Source organism: Lichenostomus cassidix, chromosome 6 (genome assembly GCF_008360975.1).
Source record: "Lichenostomus cassidix isolate B80296 chromosome 6, HeHo_3.0, whole genome shotgun sequence".
NCBI classification, from domain to species: domain Eukaryota; kingdom Metazoa; phylum Chordata; class Aves; order Passeriformes; family Meliphagidae; genus Lichenostomus; species Lichenostomus cassidix.
The window spans coordinates 12681180-12702394 of NC_139487.1; the positions used below are offsets into that span (position 1 = coordinate 12681180).

A 21215-nucleotide genomic window follows, 5' to 3' on the forward strand; every position below is an offset into this window, starting at 1 on the left:
TTTCCCCTCCCTGAGGTCCACACACACCTAGTTTCCCTCAAGCTCATCATCTCTGTCAGGTTAATCAATAGGCACCGTATGGCAGAGGGTCAGTAATCAGTGTCATCGTGCCTTTAAATCGTGTTGAAAATTTGCTTAAAGCCTGGGCCAATTAACATCGAGATGATGAATGGATGGGTAGATGGGAAGAGCCTGGCGCTTAGGGGCTTTGTGAGAAGGAGATGCTCAGCTGTTGAGCAGCAGACACCAGCGAATAAAATCAGCCATTCATGTGAGCTCAGTCCACCCACTCTTAATGATAATGTCAATCTAGCAAAATATATACACATTGGAGTTGTCATGAGTTCATAAATCAAAGGAGTTTGTCAAAGGCATTCAGATTAACGAGGCAGCAGCAATAACAAGTCAAATTTGCATAGAGAATTGCCCGAATCTCAGTAAATTATGATCCTGTTTTTCATTTGATTATTTGCTAATGTCTCAAGAGGGAGAATGATTATATTAGCATGCAAAATCTACTCCAGAAGTAGAAATCCGAGGTATAGCAGACCAGCACACGATGACAATTAATCAGTTTCTGCATACTAGCATAAACGCGCAAGGCCCAGAAATGAACTCCTTTTTTATTATTATTTCTCCTTGCTACTGATCCAAATGGTTCAGCTTGACAGAGACTTTATATTGCTTTAACAGTGTTCTGAATTGTGCCTGCAGGCAAGACATAGTTATGCAGCTATAACCAACCTATCCATCTGCCAACCAGATTGGAATTCTCCTATCCAAGGCTTCCATTAACCCCCACTGACAGCTCCAAACAGGATTAAGAATTTGAAAGCATAAAAAATAGTTGTGCTCTTCACATAGACACACGCTTCTCCCCCACCCCCACCTCCACACACTTGGAAAAAAGGCTGTGTCTGTACTCTTTTATAATTAGTGCAGGGCAGAACAGCATCAAAGAAAGCCTCCCCCAGTTGGCAGGGGTTTGATTTCCACCACGACGAGCGAGGCGGTACTAAAGGTAGCTCTGCCCAATTGGTAGTCCCTGGGAGTGCATTTCTCCATGTATTATATCCAGTTCCCAGCAGTGTTTTGCTGGGCTGTGTACACAAAATACTGCATGTCATCTCGTGTCAAATGCTTCAGTCTGGGGATTTCGTATGCATTGTAGCATGTTGTGTTTAGTGGTGGAGGAGGCTTCATGGGGAGAGTTAAATAGTAATAATTTCGTAGTGGTCTTTAAGACAACCTGCCATGGAGTTATATTCTGTTAATTACAGGCTGAAGTTTTAAATGCAAATCAGATTTAAAAGGATCTCATTACAGGCAGTAGCCATTTTAGGAAAAATGAGCTATGGAAGGCAGAGCCCCTTTGCAGGAATCTCCTATTGGAGAGAAATTTTCAAGGTTACAAGAACTATGAGCTTGGGTTTCCTGATTTCTCTTCTCAGTACTTCCACTGTCATTGTGTGACCTTGGGCAAAAAAAAAAATTACCAGTCTGAGGAAAGAGGGGGTACTTTGGAGACTTTAGCATCTAATCTTGCCTGCATTTGTTCAAAAGGAGAGACCGTTGCGTGCAAGCGCAAACACTTTTGGTCAGCCTGGCTTTAGTCTACAGAGGAAGGGTTGCCTGCAGGAAGTAAAAAATTTCCCTGATGGAAGAGAGTTTGTGTGGCTTTTCAGCTTTCTGTATGCGCTAGTTTTCTTTGCTTCTTTCACTAACAAATTCCACCATTCCCCTGCTATGTATGGAGTTGCTGCAGATCTTTAATATGCCCAGTGAGTACACCCAACTTACCGTCTGGATACCAAATGCTTCTTTCCAGGTCTGTGCCCGGGACGTGCATTTCAGTAACCACGAGAGGGTGCTCAGAGCGATTCCTCCCTTTGTCTGCCTCTCCTGTGGCCAAGAGCATTGCTGGAGTCCTGCTGAGACAAACCTTATTCTGACCTCGCACATGTTTATCCCTCCTCCCACCTTGTTCAGCAAGGAGAAATATATAGACGTACCGTTTCAGTCGATTACATTATGCTCTTCCCTTGGCCATGGCTAAGTGTTGCCCTGTCAAGTGAAATTCACTTCCATGCAGCTACAGTTAGTCCTGAAATATGCGGGGTCCTGTACCTGCACCTGGATTGATAGGTTCCCTTTTCCTGAGAAATGAGCGGGAGTTATAAACATCTGTGCTTTTTCTTAAGTGCAATGCTTTCCAGTCATTCTGTCTTCACCAAGCGTAACTTACTTGCCGACAAAAGTGCATGAGCAGCGCTCCTCTTTAATAGTCTGCTATCGGAGCTGCTGTGTTGGTGCTGTAGAATGGTGAGACGCCAAGCTGTGAACCACCATATGCACTTGGCAGTCTTTGTCTGGTCTTTGTTCAGCCAACCTCTTAGCCTTGCCACCTATAAAGATAATGAATGCAAAATGGTCCTCTGCTTGCTCTTAAAATTAGATGCTCGGCTTAAAGAAAAAGTAGATAACTTGATGCTTTGCAGTAACTAGAAATTTCAAAATAAGGGCTGACAGTTCACCAGCACATCCTGCTTTTTGATGTTTTTGTGAGGGAGGCTTGAAAAGGTGAGAACAATGCGAGATTTCACTGTTGTAGAGAGATTATGTGGAAAGGGAAATCGTTCCAATAATCATTGTAGGGAAGGGGGTGGGTGTTGAAAATGCATCTAGAAGTAGTAAACAACCCCTTCACCCCACCGCCACAAAAAAATGCATTTCCTGGAAATCTGTGTTAACTCACCTCAGGTTCTTATGGTTTTCAGTCTTGGCCTTCCTTTTTTCCCAAAGCACAAAAATTAAAATACTAACTTGAATGAACCACTTACTAAACTAAATTTCGTGAGCAGAAAATAACAGCCTTTATATCTGACCTTCCTTTTTGTATATATGGAATCCTAGCTTGTATGTTTTTATGATCACAGTTCTTTGAAAGTAGGATTTAATGTAATAATTTGGTCCTGAGTGAGAAGTCATGCAAAAACTTTTAAAAGCTGACCTCCTACAGTGATTTATCAGGCCTGTTTAGGATTGATTTCCATTATAAAACCATGGTTACAGCATCCCAGATGTCATGGTGCCTTACAAGTTCTATATCTTGTTTAAAAAAAAACAAAATTCAAAATCACTTGTTGGTCTGCAAGCCTTGATTTATTCCTGACCAGTTTATGACGTCTCATGTGGGGTTTTACTGTTGTGTTCCTCTCCCACAACCCCTTCTCTGCCATTTCTCAGCAAACAGCTTCTGCCCCTGCACTGTCTCCTGGCTGTCCCTTTCCTCCCTGTTGCCCAGAGCAGTGAGCCCTTGCTGCCCCACTGGTCCCAGATCACGCAGCACTGCAGTGGGCACATGCTCTGCTCTGCTCACAGCTTCCTGCAGCCGCTGTGCCACTGCTCGCAGGGCCTCGCTCCTCCTCTGCCAACAGATGCCACTTCTGTCTCCTGAGGTGTTGGGCTGGAAGCTGTCTCTGTGAGAAGCCAGGCAGAGCCATGCTCAGTGAAGGACAGGTTATTTGGGGGACAGGTGCAGAATGCAAACTTGCGCTGCAATAGACGCAGTCCTGAGCTTGTCTGCAAGTAACTGGAAAACCACCCTCTTCCTGGCAGAGCTCTCCCTAGGCAGTTTTTCTGTATCTCTTTAAAACCTGTTTAGTTGCTCACTACTGAATGTGGCCTAAGGCTATGAATACTCTGGTGATCAAACTGATTTTAGATGTGTGTGTGGGATTCCCCCAAAGCTGGATGTCATTTCTCCTCCAGTGCAGTAACTGAACCTGTGCGAAGGAATGCTGTCTTCCAGAGTGGCTGACTTTGGCAGTGAGGTCAGGATTCTCCCCACTATATCCAGCAGTTTTTAACCAAGCATTTGCAAGAGACTATTCATGTCCTGATACAACTATAGTTTGTCTTTAAACCACATAATAATTGGTTTTAATAATGATATTAGCAGGACACGATATTTGGAATTTTTGTGGAAGGATCTCCTAACAACCTCTTTTACAAGAATTTAGCTCCATCATAATTTCTCTATGATTTTAGGCATCTAAACAAACTCAGTGCAATTAATAATTGATAGGCAGATTGAAAACATTGGGGTGTGGAGAACAGCAGTTGCACCCATTAACAACCTCTTTTTTTCAGCAGGTTCCACTGTTTTGAATGGTTATTCTGGGGTGTTCAGGAGCACCAGTGTTGCCTTGCTGATTCAACCACCATTTCAGCTTTTTGAAGTGGCTGTTATTGGTAGTTTCAGAGTAAATTCCTAAAGTATAGGCTTCTTCCATAGATATCTGCACAGTGGTGCTTTGTTATGTTGAGGAGGAGAAATTCTTTCTCTGCCATAACTAGCTGTTTGGCATAAAAGTACAAGTTAGCCTCCAGTATGTGTATGTGTGAAATACTAGAGCCTATGTAAGAAAAATATTCTGTTTCTTTTCTCCTCACAGAGTTATATTAGGGATAAGAACTGAATTAAAGCTTACTTTCTTTCACAGAATTCCTCTGAGAGAGAAGACTGTAATAATGATGAGCCCCCTAGGAAGATCATTCCTGAGAAGAATTCACTTAGACAGGTATGTGATCAGTCTCTTTAAAAATGCGATAAAACTTTCTAGCTGTTTGAATTCTTAAATGCTTCTGGAAGCTGAAGTCTGGCTTGTGCTCATGGAAATCTTTTCTTTTCTTCTTTGAAGTCTGAGCAAATCATGTTGTACCCAGGAAAATCAGACCTAGAGATTTAGCTTTCAGGGGAGTTTGGTGACTCTGAAGAAATATATGCTTCAGTATAGTTCAGTCAGCTGTGACTCTAGTTTTACCTTTCTCCATTTGGTGTTCATCAAGACCTCTTCAGCCTTTTCTTCTGTAATTGGTCCTGTCTTGTTTATAGTATGTTTTGCCTTGCCTCAGATCAAGACTCTCAATTGTTGTTCTACAACAATTAAGCTTTTTATTGCCCTCGGAGATAAATTTTCTTGGAGGTGATACCTAGGTTAATAACCTAAAAAATGACCTGTTCTTGTTTCTTTTACATTCATATAAATTACTAATGGGTAAAAAGGAGAAAGGATGGTCTAATAAAACATTATTTCTTTGTCCTTTATATACAGAAAAGCAAATTTCTTACCAATTCAAAATAATTTCTTTTTTAAATCCCCATGGCCAACAAAGGGAGTCTGGCATGTGCTTTCTGGGAAATTCAAATTGGGTTTAGTGATTTCCGATGCATTTTCACCTTGGTTTTTCTCCCCACTGCAGCCTTCAGCAGAAGCAAAATTATGTCCATGCCTTAGCTACCTGAGGTTGCTGCCTGGTGTATCAGAGTGAAACCATTGGTGAATGTGACTTAAATGGATACCCTCGGCCACACATGGCCATGGCTGAGGAATTGTTACATTTCCTTCTGCATCTCAGTCACGGGAGCAGGAGTCTCAGGCAGATGAATAGGATGGCAAAACCCTTCCCCACATATCCTATTTCCAGGAGAAGTTGTGGGTCAGAACCATAGTAAAGGAAGAAGTGTCTTTTTTATACAGTGCACTTGTACCAGAGTTGTTGGTTTTGCATGGTTTGTTGTTTGGGGGTTTTTTTGTGTGTATTTTAATAATGCATTGTATTAGGAGTGTTTGATTTTGTGGGAGGAGGTTCTATGTGAAGGACTACATACATGTGGCTAAGACAGGTTCAGCTAACAGATGTAGTCCATATAAGTCTTTCAGACATGAAGCAATATACTGACATAATGGCTGAGGTCCCATTTATAGCTGAGAAAGATTACCTTGCAGAACTGATTGAATATGTTAGATGAAACTTAAACTGTTTCTGGCATTCAACAACAAACGAGCTGGTGGAAGAGGGCAAAGCTACTAGGTTCCTACTGTGAATCCTTAGGACAGGGAACAAGGTCCCCAGCATGCCAGAAAGTCAGAACTTTTTAATCTTAGAATTATATTATCAATGGCAAACCTTCAGGTTCAGCAAGAAGAGGCATATGTCTCTTCTCCAAGAAAAGATACATAGTAAGAGATGTTGATTAAAAAGGATAATGAATCACTTGTTTTATGTGTCTTCTCATCACACTGAGTCCTTCCTCATGATTATTGATTGAGGAAACAGATATTTACAAGCTGTATTATGCAGATGAGGAAGGTACAGTTTCTTGAATTGTGTTTCCCTTCTATTTCAATCTGCGGAAGTATTCTTAGTGTCCAGGGAAAGCTGTCTTTTCCCACAGGCCTGCAATTCACCCTAAACAAGTAGATACCAGGAATATAACTGAAAAACCACTTGTAGTGTCCCAGGATTTCTTATCGGAAATAATTCAATGGATATTGTTTACATTGAATATGGTTAGCTGTGTTGCACAATATTGTTGAGGTGTTTTATCAGTCCCCATCTTTGTGTCCAGTCTTTACAGTGACAGATGCTGGACAAAATCCTTGGGTCTTCTCGTTGCTCTCTAGGGCCTTTTGTGTTGAGAACAGTCTTTGTAGATAAATTCAAGATGTAGTCTTAGTCTTAAAGCAAGTGCCCTCTTGGCTAGATCATAGGAGGTAGTTGTCCATGATTTTTTGCCTGTTGTGGAAGGGATTCAGGTTCTTTACATAGACATAAATAAAGCTGTCTAAGCATTCTGAAAGCTCATATTCCTTCTATTCTCTATTAACAATGGACAGGAGCAGTGGGGAGTTTTCCAGCTCTTGTTCCAGAAGTCAGACACATATTTAGCCATGTGCATCTGCATCTCCTATAGGAAGGTATGCAGAGTGGCTGCCATGTCTTACTTCTATCCATACTTTGTAGATTCAAAAATATGTGACTTGCAAATGCTGTCAAAGCAGTAATACACAAAAAAAATGTCTTGCATTTTAGTGGAAAGATGCTAACTTGGTAAATATTGTGTGAACGGTTTTGTATTTTTTGTTCCTTCCTTAAGACTCCCTTAATATTTCATCATTGGGGAACATGGACCTACATGCACAGAGAGATTCAGTGTATGTGGGTGGAAGTCTGTTTATTTAAATGGTCTTTCCAGTGAAAGTATCCACATATTTAGTACTTTTTGATTAGTCTTAGAAAATTAATGAGATGCATCAGACCACTTCAGGGGAAGTATGATGTCTTGACATGTTCATCTGCTAACAAGTTAAAGTAAAGATGCATTTCTTTTCCTTGCCTTGTTTGCAGTGCTGTTATGCAGCTTTACCCATAAATACTTTCTCAGGTGGGTTTGTGGGACAGACATACCAGAAGGTATTAAGGAGGTGTAATGCTTACTTAAGCATCTGAAGTTGTATGCAGGGGCTGAGGACACCCATTGCTCAGTGCTATGGAACTCATAATAGGAGAAATGTCATTGTGCTGTTGATTAAAATGGTTTATGGAGAAGGGTGTCTTCAGAAGTCTCAACAAGTGGGGCTGTGTCCTTGAAGTGCTGAAAATGGAAGGCACGGCCACCTTTGGGTGCATGTGGGGGCAGCAAGGCAGAAGAAACATGGAGATTAGTACTGGGAAACAGAAAAAGACAATGAATTTGATACTGTTAGCTCGAACACTGAAAAGATCTAAGCTGTGACAGACTTCAGAATATGGATGCAGACGTTCAGTTTTTGTTGAGTGCTTGATCTGACAAAATTAAATTTTGAAGGGATAAACTGAAAATCATAGTATGAAAACAGACCAGAAAAAAACAATGGCAAGTGGCAAAAGTTTTTGGCAACTTTATTTAAGCTAACAAACGAATTTTCACACTGCAAAGTTATAAATTAATTTTAATAGGCTGATCCAGATGGTCCATTTGGAAAATGGATAGCTTGATCTGTTGAAAATTAAACTAAATTTATCTCTCTCATACTTCAAACTGAAGTAAGCGTGAGAAGAGTGCCCATTAAGTCCAGCTCATACAGATGGACCGGCAGGTCACACATGGGACTAATCTGATTCATTTTAAAAATAAATGCATGAGTTATTGAATCAGGTTCCTGTTTCGAGCCCTGCATGTGAGCGTGTGTGTGTGTGTGCTGCCCTTTCAAAGGGACTCACAAATGCTTCAGTGCGTTTTTAACCTGTGTGTTTCCATTTTAATTCAGCTTCCTTGCCAAAAAACGTAATTAGTTTTCAGTGTCTATCATTTAGTGTTAGACCCAAACGCTAGATTGATTAGGTCAGCCATTTGTTATTTTAAGGGCTCAGTCTCCATCCTTCATTTATGAAGAACATGAGCTCAATAGTCTTGGGGAGAGAGCCGGCCTTTAGAAACTGGGAAGGGGAAGCTCTCTGGGGGCCCCTCCAGCCTTTTAGCTTCTGGGTGTTTTTAACAGAGCCATGAATGCAGATTTGTAAATTTATTGCAGTGCCATCTGGTTTTTTTGCAGGAACCGTATTATTGTTGGCTCGTATCTGTCTATTGTGGTGGTCACTCCCCGGGAGCTTGCCCTCATAGTCCTAAGGAAAGTGATGAATAGTGGGGGTCAACATGAATAGGTCACAGGGCAGCTGTCCGGGGCTGCCCTGAACTTGATTACCCCACTGGTTTTTAAAGAAGACGGGCACAATGCAGGTTGTTTAAAATCCTCCCTCTCTTCTCTTCAGTGCCGCAATAATGAAGTGCCTTTTGCTGCTGTGGTTCATCTGTGGGCGAAGGTGCCTTGTGGGGAAAAGCTGGCAGCAGCGAGGCTGCCACAGTGTACCTCCTGCAAACCTCACATTGGACTCTGCTGTCTTTCTGCAAGCTTCCAGATGGAAGTCCAGGGGAAAAAATCCCTGTCTGTTACCCCATTCAGACAAGCCCCTTAGCATTTTCAAGAGTTCTCCCTCTTATGGTTTTGGCACAGAGTATTGCCTCAATTCACTCTTACAGATTTGAGATAATTTTCTAAAATTACATGTAGCACCTAAAACATGCTCTGGGCGCTATTTCATAGTTAAAATAGGCACAGTCTGATCTTAAGACTTTAAAGGCAATATTCAAACAAACCGTGAGACGCAGAAAGCAGCTGAAGAAGGTAGAGCAAAGGGAAAACCAGCAGGAAACTGTTAGCAGTTTCCTTTCTGCTGGCAGCCTTGTCCCGCTACGTAGGACTCCTCTCCAGGCATATTTCTCCTCTGCAAAAGTGTTTCTGCCATGCAAGATTGAAGCCCTCTTTTTTAGTGGTGAGGATGGTTGCATGGTGTGGAGGAAGAGAGGGTCCTTCAGCTCTCTCCATCTCTTTGGGGAAGATGCTGCAGTTCAAATTTGCCTTCTGTTGGATAGCTGGCCAGGGCAGCACAGTCCTTGTCTGTAAAGTTATCCTGGTTAGCTCATCTTTTACACAATTAATGCTTGCTAGTAAGGAGTTGTTGGTGGAAAAGCCCCCTGAAATTGGGGGCTTTTTAAAACTGCACCCTTCATCTTACTTGCAAGACTATTGTTTCTTTTTAATTTTTTTCCTCATTATTCTCAAACAACAACAACAACAAAATAATTTCCATTCCTTTGTGACATTTAATGCGTGTTAAAAAGCTAGCCAAAGCGGGATGTGCTGGAGTCTAAGTTACAATGGGAATGCTGCCTTGTGGCGGAAAGGCCACTGGGCTCTTTCAGCATTAGTGCTAATAGGAATCTGTCACCCCACCGCATTGCTGCATTCCTCTGTAATTGAGTAAATTGCAAGTGTTGTCTGCTCCCCCCTGCCCTTTGTGTCCATGTCCACTTACCATCCGAAGAACGTGGGCAGTGATAAATAAAGTGCTGAACAGGGCTCCCAGCTCTTTGAAAGCAGCATGTTGCCAGCCCCCTAGTTATATTTCTTTAAGTGTTTATGTTTTTCTGTATTCTTTCTCTTGTGTGGCTGGAACCCTGGGGATCCAAAGCCATGAGAGAGGCCAAGAAGCTAACAAAAGTGGCTGTCCCCTTGTTAGCTTGTTCCTTTATTCTTTAAAAAACAAGATGAAAACCATCTGGCTCAGGGCATTACATTTTCCTCCCCCATGCACCTCTATAGATGAAGAGTTTCACCTGCAGTGAGGGTTTACATTGATTAGGGAGGGAGCAGTAATTCAAGCCTCCATCCACTTCAGTGGTACTTTGCAGTCTTTAAAGGTGCTGACCCATTGAGTTAAACTGTCAAGGGAGGATAAAAAAGGATCTTCATCCCGGGAGGTAACAGCTGCCAGGTTTTCAACACCTTGCACGCTGCTGGAAAAATGTCACAAATTGTCAATGGAAAGAAAAATCACTTGGCTGCCATCTTCCCTTAATGATGTGCCTTATAAAATGAAAGATTTAAGGGTTTAAAAATCAGCAACTAGCTGTTAGGGAAAAAAAATCCTGAGGGGTTTTGAACAATGGGCCCAACAAGATATATCCTTAAAGACTGAGAATAATGCATCTGAGTTAGAATAACCGGGTCTGATTGGGATGACCATGGTTATGTCTGCACAGTGGGACAAGAGGGAAGTGAGAGCAGCGGCACAGAAGTCTAACATTACCATGCCTGTATTTAAAAAAAAAAAGTAGAAAAAGTAGTCTGATTCATAAGCCAGTGAACTGCAAGAAGACATACTGTATTTCTGCTCTTTTGAGGACAATTTGTTTTCAAGCAGCTACCAGATGGCTAAATACCACGACATTTCCTTTTTCTTTTTTTTTTCCTCTTCTTTAACAAGAGATCTAGTTTGCCTTGCTCTTTGTTTCTGTTTGTTTTAATGCTTTTACGTAGCTGAACAGCCCCGTGGTGTTGGGCATTGTGACATGCTCCTTTTTGTGTTTCCCCCCCTTGTGCATTGATGGATGAGTTAAAAAAGATCTTCATCTTTAATGTAATTTCAGGTAACAAGCATATTGGACTAGGGCTTTTTGTTTGCATTGTCTTGAGGTTTTTTGTTTTAGGGGCCTTTTTTTTCCATGTTTGTTTTAGGTAAGTCATTTTAATTGTACTGGGTAATTAGAAGGTACACACAGCCAAGGGAGCTTTGTTATGGTAATTGCTCAAGAAAACCCACTCCCCAACTACCACTGCCATGTGTTAAGACACGTCTTCCCTCTAGTGGCAATATTAAGGACTCAGGCTTTCACAGTCGGCAAGGTGTAATTGCAATATGACAAACTGTGCTTTAGGGAAAATCCTGTAAATGATCTAGTTTTTTGTTTGGCTAGTCTTTATTTTGTCTTATGACTTCTGTGGAGACTATCCTTCCCAAGGCTGGGCTAGCTATAACAAAAATTTCATCTTAAGAAAATAGTCGAGGCGGATCCTGGGTAATGTCTTACAGCTTGACTTAATTCTAGTCTTCTTTTTAATTACCTGTTTATAAAAACGTTTTTAAATTTGTTAAGATTACTTAATTCTTTCAGAAGATGCGCCTCATTTGAAATAAATAAATAAATTGCATTTATTTTAAATAGTCCATGTGAAAGACCTTTAAAGGGTAATTAATGCAAGTCTCCTAAGACTCTAAATAAGATGAAAACGATCTTTCCAAACCTGCTGGAGTGATTTGTTTATATAACTTCCCACTTCTGCTGAATTCTTCGGAGTCTAATAACTTTTTTCTAACCATTTGGCAATTCGTGCTTAGCTACAAAAGCCCTTGTTCAAAAAGAACAGTTTAATAATCTTTTCCCTGAAAATGACTTGAAGGGAGCGTATGGGTTTTGTCTTTTTGCTGTGTTTTTATTAGTGTTATCTTTCTCTGATAAATCATGTAATTACTAACTATTGGGGGGGAAATCTTATTGAACTCCTGGGTTGCAGCTTCTATTAAAAAGTGGAGCTTTGTTCAGGGACTGGGGATTCTTGGAATGAATGACCTAAGAAATGGATTTCAGTTGGAAGAAAAGCTGCACACACATGGAGTTCTGCCTGGGGTTCGAGGCTTCAGGTTGGCACTCAGCATACATCCAGAGCTGCACAGACAAGAGTAGAAATGTTTATGTGTTTGTGTCAAAGAGCAAGATCATACTTTCTTTAAAAAGAAAAATGTAACCAAAGACACTTACAGAATGAGATCAGATACAGCTCTATCTTCAGTGAACCATAGTCTAGTGCCTCTGTGGCATTTTAAGCCTTTGGCTGACAGTGAATACAGCTTTGTGGTTCCCCTGCCTCTGACATGATTTGGTGCTCCCATATATTTGTAGGTTTGTTTTTTTCTTTCATTAGAGCTTGTTTGGCTATAGGACTGCTTAACACTCTTCTCAAACGGCTTTTGCAAGGTTAAAGGAATGCAGCTTGGTAACAAGTTTGTGTCATTTTAAATATATACCTCTCAGTAAATAAGGAGGAGTCTTGCAATCAATCCCTTTTAGTGTGTTATATGTTTCACCTGACAACTAAACCCTCTATTGATTAACCATTACTTTGTTAGATAATCTCGTGTCATTGAAGCCACTGTAAAAATTAAACTCTTTAAAATGTTTTACCCTAGCAGCAGTGTGAAAATTGAAAACTTGTTCAGAATTACAGCCAGCTTCCACAAAGAGGGTAGTTTTCAACAAACTGGTTTATGTTTGCATGCTTTATATGCAATATAAAAACATATTAAAGCACTCCAACGCAAAGCTATCTGCCTGTGGCGTTGAACCAGGCTACCATTTCAGAATACTTTTCCTTGATGAAGAAACCTCTTATTTTGATGAAAGGTGAGGAGAAACTTGAACAGTTTTGGTGCAGATTAGATGAGATATGGAAAAGGGTCAAACTTTAAAGATGAACTTGAGAAATCTCCTTTTCTGAGGCTTTGATTTTCCTGCTTTTCTTCCAGGTAAGTCAATGTTCCCATGGGCATTGGAACAAATGAAAGGAGGAACTCTTAAGTTGCAGTGTAGCATTACACACCATCAATTGTTTCACCTAACATGAAGGGCTCCACATTATTACTTGGTATGAATTAATTCTGCTTTCAGAATTCACTAGTCTTCACTGGATCTATTCACTAGTAACTATCAGTGTACAAACAATATCAGATGAAACCAAATCTCCATGTTCAGCAGCCATTTTGTGTCTCTCAGTAGCCAGTAACTGCTGCCTGCAAAAACAAGCATTAGGAGACTACCATATTGTACTGCCTATTGTACTTTCTTATGACTTCGCCTTGTGAGCCAGGTGCAGCTTGTTTGCAACATTGTGAATACATTTCCATTAAGACCTATTAAGTAGAGTGACATTACCTCTTTTTCCCCTGGACTTCACGGGAGGTTTTCTGCGTTTTGCTTTCAGCCCTTTAAAAGATATTGTAGAACATGCATGTGAATCTTCTTTGCCCTCTTTATTTATCCCACAGGGCTAATAATGCATTCTTCTGCAAGAATGTAAAAGTAAGAGCTTTGTAACTTTGCAAAGACAGTAATGTATGTTGAGCTGAAGAGCACTTTATGTTTTATTTTCAAATATGCATCCTGATGTGCTGAATCCACGATATATACTCCTTTTAATTTTCTCTTTTTCCCTTTTATTTCTATTGAGAAACAAAGAGCTGCTGAAGGACTGAATGCTCGTCTGGCAATTTGGCACATACATAAATCCTTATGTAATAAAATTACTGTGTAGAAGTTGGCTCTCACAGTAAAAGCAGGTTCTTCTCTCCTTCTGTGGCTGAAAAGGTTGTAAAAAAGGAATTCCTTGGCATGTTATCAAAGGGCAGAGAGGTATTGGTAGCATGGGAATGCCCAGGTCAGTTAGACCCATAGTCTGCTCATCCACTGCCAACTCCAGCACTGTCAGTGGAAGATGCTGATGAATGAGAGCAAACAAGTCTGGCCTCTTTTGGTACTCCATTGCCCTCCTGTTCCTGCAGCATCTACTGCAGCATGGAGCTGCTGTCCTTGAGTTTTAGTCTCTTTTTCCACTTCTGATGTTGTTTCTCTGCATGATGTCTTGGGGCAGCAAGCTCCAGAAGTTCACTGCCAGCTGTATGAAGAAGTGTTTCATTTTATCTTCCTTAAATTTATACTATACTAGCTCTGTCAAATGTCAGTAGTCCTGGTATTGTGAGATTCGATGAACAAGTTATACTGGAAGTTCAGTTGGTGCTGTTCTCGCTGAGATATGTAATATGCAGATGAAAGTAATAAAATGAGGCAATACACTGGAATAATTATTTGTATCTGCATTCTGACATGCACATAACTTTTGAACAGTGTATAGTGAGCTTTTTTCATTCTCAGAAAATGCTGGCGTCTTTAGGTTTAGGATTTAGTAATTCACATTTTGTATTTAGATTGTCTACTCTTTCCTATTTGTAAACTTGAGAGAAAGCCTGTTGTAATCCCAGCTTTTAAAAAGCTGGCATGCAACCAAGGTTTGTGCATACCTGTCTTGGGAGGAAAAAGACTGACAAGATCTGAGTTCATGGTTCAGTTCACAGTGCCACAGATTTCCTTGTTGCTTTTCAGTAAATGTTTTTGAGGCTGAGGTTTTGATCTGCCAAGTGGAGTTTAGGAGTAGCTTTCCTCAAGTCAGGGCTCCTCATAAAATTTACAGTATGTAGCAGACAAGTTGTGCAGAAATACTGCATCTGGAATTCTAGGAATTAAATTGCAAATGAAAGAGATCACAGATTTACAATAAATAGATTAAATTACACAAATGTAAAAATGGTTCTTCATGGTTTTTCACCTTCACAATCTGGTTGAATTTAGCTAATACTATGCCTTTAAAATGAAGTTTGCATGGTATTGTCTGAATGTCAGTGCAAACCAGATGGTGTCAACTTTTAGTCTATCAGTTGGGCTGCTATATCTAAGCCCCAATTTATAATAGTTTATACCATTCTGATCTTTCTTCAGAGGAGCAAGTTCTGTGCATACCAGGATGATGGTTTTATGATGTTGGCAAATATTTGCAAGAGGCAATCAGACTTCTGCTTGCTTGTGGCTTAATCCAGGTTGAATCTGAGCCTCTCCTGCTGAAAGATGCACTTTGTTCATCTGCACGGCACCTTGAAAGAATACGTGTGTTTGAATTTTTCAGTTTCCCCTTCTGGATCCAGAGTCAGAAATTGCTTGCTGGCAGCTAGTCAAAGCAGATATCAATGTTGTGACATGTAAGGAGAACTGCTGGAGCCAGAATATTCTGCATTCCTGTCTGTCACTGGTTGTTTTCTGGTTAGAGAGTTCACTGAGAAATAAAACATGAACTGCTAAAGCAATGGAGAAGACAGGGCATCTGTGCTCTTTAGTTTCTATTTCATGGTGAGCTTTAAAGGGCTGTATAAAATAGGTAAGGTGAAAAGGACTGTGATTTCCTAAGTTTCTCCTAGAATGTCTGTACTATACTGATCTTGTACAGATCCGTCTGAGCCAGTATACCTATTTCTTGTGGAGCTCAGTAAGGAATGCTTCATGAGGATCATTAGGTGCATATTATAAACTGATTGTGAACACTCAATTCCCATCAGTTGGTGCTTACCTGAGCTGGGGCTGTTGGGAACGCTGACTTTGTGGACGCATCTCCTATCCCTCAGTGTAACCCCCTTTTAATCTCTCTGCATTCTTGCCTCTGACACCCTTTCCATGTGCTCCTCTGCTGGTTTTTGTGTTGCTGCTGACATCTTGCGCAGAGTCAGGCCCTTGGCAGAGGGGCAAAAGGGGGTGGTAATTTCTTGGTGCTTGGCACTGAGGGAATCTGGCTCTAGTTACGTAGCTTTGGGCCAGAGGGAGAGGTTTAGGAGCCCTTATCATGCCAGTTGTCCACCGGTTTTATAACCTATAGCTGGTTTGGGGTTGAACTAGGTTCAAATAAAACAAATAAAAAACATAGCAAGCCCTGAAAAAAAGATCTCCAGAGCTTGCTAGTGAGTATTACAGGGAGAAAACTGACAGGCAGCACACTACAAGTCTTTGTGTGTGGTTTCATTAAGGCAGTCTTAAAAATATTGTGAATGTTAGTATATTTTACTTAGTGCTCTTGAAAATGTCTTTGTAACAAGTGTAATTTAATTCTTTTTCAGTATCTTTTTGGGTTTTCCCCATGCAACTATTTGAGGTAGCAACATCTTCTCTGTGGTCCTCTTACTACTCTTGCAACAAAGCAAGTCTGTGCTTGCTTTTGAGCTACCACTTTTGCATGGGAGCATTTTTCTGTAAGTGGTGGCAGGTGTATTAATCCCATACTGAAGCTCTTAGGTGCAAACGTGTTGGGGGTGAGGGGAAGAGCCTCCATTAGAAATTCCTGAGTTCTTCAGGCATATTAGTTTAAACAGCCAAGTCAACCAAACTGTAATTTTAAGCCCACTTCATAAGTATTGTTCACACACTTCCCTTAAAAGGGGGAGAGACTACGAGTGATGTGTTCTGCAAAGATTCTGAAGTCTGCAGCCCCAGCAGGGAGTCACTTGGGCACGACAGCATTAAAGAAAAAAGACATTCTGCTTTAAAAATTAGAAAAAAGTTTTCCAAAAATGTGAAGATTAAATACAACAATAAAATGTGGTTGCTCCCTTCTGATTATAACCTTTGTACTGTCTCCATGTATTTTAGCTGACAAAGTCAGATGTTTATTCACATTTGACATACGCTGTGATAACTAGTGTGTAGAAATCACCTTACTTTAGTTCAGTTATGCAGGATTTTGTGAAAGAACGAGCAACTAGGACAAGATTTTCTTTTTTCATTTTCAAAGGAACAGTGAAGAAAAATCTTCTTTTTTTGTATTTTAGTACTGTAAAATTGTACATAGCTTCTCAGAGGACATGCATGCCCTCAACATAGACTTTTGCTATAAACTAGTTTATTTTGGTTTGAAACATTTACATCTTAGAAAAAGGAAATGTAGTAGAGTTAGTGTAGGTTCCTGTGCCAAAAATGTGGTGCCTGAAAGAAAATCGTGTTCTTCTATTCATAACCATTTTAATCTTTCTGCAGACCTACAACAGCTGTGCCAGACTGTGCTTAAACCAGGAAACAGTATGTCTAGGAAGCACTGCTATGAAGACTGAAAATTGTGTGGCCAAAGTAAGTAAGAGAATGGCTTTGGTTTTGAGAGGTTTTTAGAAAATCGTTCATTGTTAGTCAAAGAAAAGTTCTTGTTAAATATTACAGTTAGGAAAAAATATTTAAACAGAAATTATTTTGGGTAAGCTTTTTTGTCCTTCAGTGTCCTTCAGACTTGCTGTTTTTCTATGCTGGAAATGATTACTTGAGTCCTGAGCTATGTAGGATTGAAGGGTTCATTCTGCTATACAAGTAATAGGCTTTTCCAGTGGGATGACCTACGCTGGCCATGTAATTAGCTGTGGCAACTTCAAATGATAAATGTCCAGATACATATTAGAAGTACTGCATGAGAGCTCTTTGTATTGTGGCTCCCTTTCTCAGCTACTGGAAGGGAGGTACAAAAAGAAAGACCTTTCTGTTAATATACTGTGTGCACTGCACTTAAAGGGAGGAGGGAGATACTACAGTCAGAATGGTAAGAAAATGAATTTATTAGCCTGTCACGGAAAAGTAGTTTCTTGAGAATTGAGGTAAATGTGATTGGAAAAGATTAGGTGCCAGTAGCCATCCTCTTTTCTTAGAATTCACCATAACTATAGTAAAACAATGTACAGCTTGGGCTCTTTATGAATGAAGGACATTTGAACCATGATGATGTGCAGAAAGGCTGCACGAAGGATGTGTCTAGCCTTGTGTAAGCTTTGTATTTCCACTGAAAGGAAGTTTAGAATGGGCATGCAGGACAGATCAGTGCATGCAGCCATCTGTTACTGAAACCAGCTGGCATTTTGTTGCTCCTCTGTCACCACAAACCTGACCACACAAAAATGTGTTTTCTCTTTCAGTTATTTATTCCTTGATCATCTGAAGTCCATTTTTTTCATACTTTGATTGGTTGTTAAAGGTGCCTTGTCCCTTCAGGGGCCACTTTTGTATTGACCTTTAAGATAATTTCCCAGCTAAATCTTTGCTGGGGTTTGCTGGGAAAATTTGGATGTCCCATTACTTTTGACTCTTGTCAGGGAACTGGCTATCATAAAAGTTTGTCATGGTGCTTGCAATTGGCTTAGCACTCAAAAACTGTGCTTGACGTGCCAGTTACCTTCCACTGGAGAAGCATTTCTGGGAGAAACTACCAGTCCTGCTACAAAGTCCTGGTGCAAAGTTTAATACTGGCCTATTCTTAATGTGACTGGTGTTGCACGCTGCTTTCCTAAGGTGCTTTGTGATACAGAGTAGGCGAAACTCCTTAAGCAGAGCAACTCTGGCTGAGTTGTCTTGTTGTAGAGCATCATTCCAATGCCATAAAGCAGCTCACAGCAAGCACATGGGAGTAAACCCATTCAACCCCGTGTGCTCTACAGTGTCCTGTTTGACCTGATCGCCTCACTAAGGAGCAAGGGTGTGCAAGAAGAACAGCTAATTTAAGTGGTGCCTCTTTTAAATGACATGATGTATTTTAACATCTTCATGCCCTAAATAATAAGCTCTCGTAAAGTTACATTTTCAGCAGGTTTATGGTGAGAGTTGTGGGTAGGGCTTAAGGCAGGAACAGCAAGACTTGTTTCATGCTATTGAGGATGAATTTGAACCATCACCCTGGAGATAAGAAAGTGTATGTTTTTGAAGTATCATGTCTCTAAATACAGTAGGGCAGTATGTATGTGTATATACTCTAGGACAGTCTGCCGTCATATATATGTATGGAAAACCATATAGAAACATGTATATATGCATACATACATGCACGTATATGTGTGTTTATATATATGTGGCTAGCACAGTTTTTCCCATGAGAAGTTTTCTTGTGTTTTGTAAATAAAGATAAAGTTTGGATGTTTTTGGAACAGTGTCCCAGAACTTGGGCAGTGCAGGCCTGGCCAATCAGGCCTGGGGAAAGGCTTCTGACTGACCAATCTGGGTGACTTTTGAGAACTCTATAAATGTGATGAAATCAAAACAATAAAAGTCATTCCTTCTTGCCACTGAGAACCGATGCATTCATTACTCTGCTAGCTACTCAACAGCAACATATATATATATCATACATGTATATATCTTTCTCGAAAAAAATGAAAAATAAAAAAACTTGAAATAAGGACTTTTCTGGTACTAGCTGGCATGGCTATTGTACTCATTTCCTTTGCCTTCCCAGCTACCAACCAAGTGAAGCTGGTTCTAAGAAAGCTTGTCTTTCAAATTCCAGAAGTGTTGAAGCATTTATAAATCCAGCTATCTAAATGCAGATGGCTCAGTGATAGCATAGGCAAATGGCACAACTGTTAAATGTTCCCTAGGTGAAGGGCTTAAATGGGATTTAGGGAGTTCAGAGGCCTTCTCCTAGCCACATGCACATGGCGAGTTTTATCCTCCATGATTGATGTATTTTATAGCGTTGGATTTCAAAATGTTTTGTCACGAAGGTTAATACTGGAAAGTGCTGCAGTTTTCATTATCTGCAGCACTTTTCCAAACATATTGTAGGGGTTCAGTTTTTCTTTTTTTTTTTTTTTAACTAGCAGTGAAACACGGAAAGGGTTACTTTGGAAATCATGATTTACTTTTTTTGATTCTGCAGTGTGGTATCAGCCCTGACTGGGAGCCACTGTCTGCATTATCACCTGATTGTCAGATGTGTCAGTCAGTCTGCAAGAGACAGTGGTTTTTCTGAAAACTAAATTTCTGATTCTGCACCTACTTGCAGAAAAGATAATTGTGCTCTGTTAAGACTGTATTAATGACATGTACTGATCTTGTGCTTGACATTTCTAAAAGTTTGTTCAAAGAATGAAATGCAGTTACCCTTGAGGCCATAGATATCAATATTGAGCTTTCTTTTCTCAGACTAGAGCACTGTCCATCCATTAAACTCTCTTGTGAACAGGAGATCCAGTGCAGAACCTAACAACTGGCATTCTTCCTAAAATAGAGGGGGGGAAATAAATACATATTTTCAGGAATGGAAAGCAGCATAGGGTCACAGTATTTTGATCACTCAAGGAAGTTTGTGTTTGTTAGGAAACCTTGTCTCTCTGGTTTTATGTTCAGTGTCATGCTGCCTGCGCATCCAGGTGCTCAGTGGCTTTTGCAAGCCTATGAAATAACTAGTTTTATTCAGACATTTTAAACTAAAGCTTGAATATCATATTCTTATAAGTCTCTGTGTCTTGTTCCTAGCCCTTTTTTTCTGGTATTTGTCCTCTGATACTCCGTTGATTGGACTTGGACAAGTTTGGGTAGAAGCAAATAAGGAGCAGTAGAAATTGTTTCAAGTATGTTCATGTTTTGACTGAAGAGCTGGGATCTTAAATTAAAAAAATTATGCATTGTGATGCACAGATTTCACATGTATGATCTGTAACATCATTTCTCTCCCATCTGCAGAGTTTTTGTTATTTTTTGGCATCTTTTTGCTCATTGCCTTTGAGTGATTAGCAAGTCTGATGTATATTGAAGCTAATGTCTTTTAATAGGAAATGCAATCTCTAATTGTGTTTTTATATGTGTGTGTACACACACAGGCATATCTTTAAGTACTCCTCCTTTTTGTCTCTTTAGAAACCAAAAAATCTCTGCAAAGGGGTTTCTTTTAATGATACTACTGGTGTGCAACCACAATTGGACAGTTTTCTCAGGAATTGGTGCTAGGTGCTTAAATAAGGTAGAAATGTAGCATGAACCTGAGCTCCAAGGACAGGGTGTTTGATTTTAATGAGGCTTATTGAAATCTGGCCAAATGAGCATCTGTTCCTATTGTTTGTTCCATATTTTGTAAGCCAGTATCTTCAGGCAGATAATGGTGTTGGTGTGTGCTTCCTCCTCAATTAGAGAGGGACATAGTTAAAAGTCCCCTGGCATCTGGTATGTCTCTAGGATCCTTTTGATGCTCCTGGGTGTGCAAACAAGTTTCTCTTCTGTTCTGTACCCAGGAACACTTTCTGTGGTGACCTTCATGCTTTCTATTTGATGTGTGGTGAGGAGATGCAGCACTCTGGTGTGTCTCCAGTCTCCTTGGTTGAAGTTTTGCTTGGATGGATTGTATACAGTCCTGTTTTCAAGCAGAGGTCTTACCTTTTCACCCTTTCATAATGTGGGCTGTGTTAGGTTTGAGTTTTGCTGTTTGTTTCAAGTCTGTTAGATTTTGCATTTCCCTGGATCATGGAAATACCCTTTTGATTCCAAGTGCTCTTTTCTTTCACAAGAGATTAGTGTACAACTGATGTCCGAATTCTACAGTCAATACCCATTTCCTGCATTCATTAGATCCATCTTACTGTTTATTAGCTCCTGCAGT

At 40.3% G+C, this 21215-nt stretch overlaps 1 protein-coding gene across 7 annotated transcripts in view; it reads left to right on the top strand.

The window, feature by feature from the left end:
- Window positions 1-21215, top strand: part of BTRC (beta-transducin repeat containing E3 ubiquitin protein ligase) — a 120129-nt gene that overhangs the window by 43051 nt on the left and 55863 nt on the right. For all 7 annotated transcript variants that reach the window (XM_085064994.1, XM_085064990.1, XM_085064995.1 and 4 more), the window contains 2 exons: window positions 4506-4583; window positions 16850-16939. In XM_085064994.1, the coding sequence (XP_084921120.1) occupies window positions 4506-4583; window positions 16850-16939 (168 nt within the window). The remainder of the gene's footprint in view (window positions 1-4505; window positions 4584-16849; window positions 16940-21215) is intronic.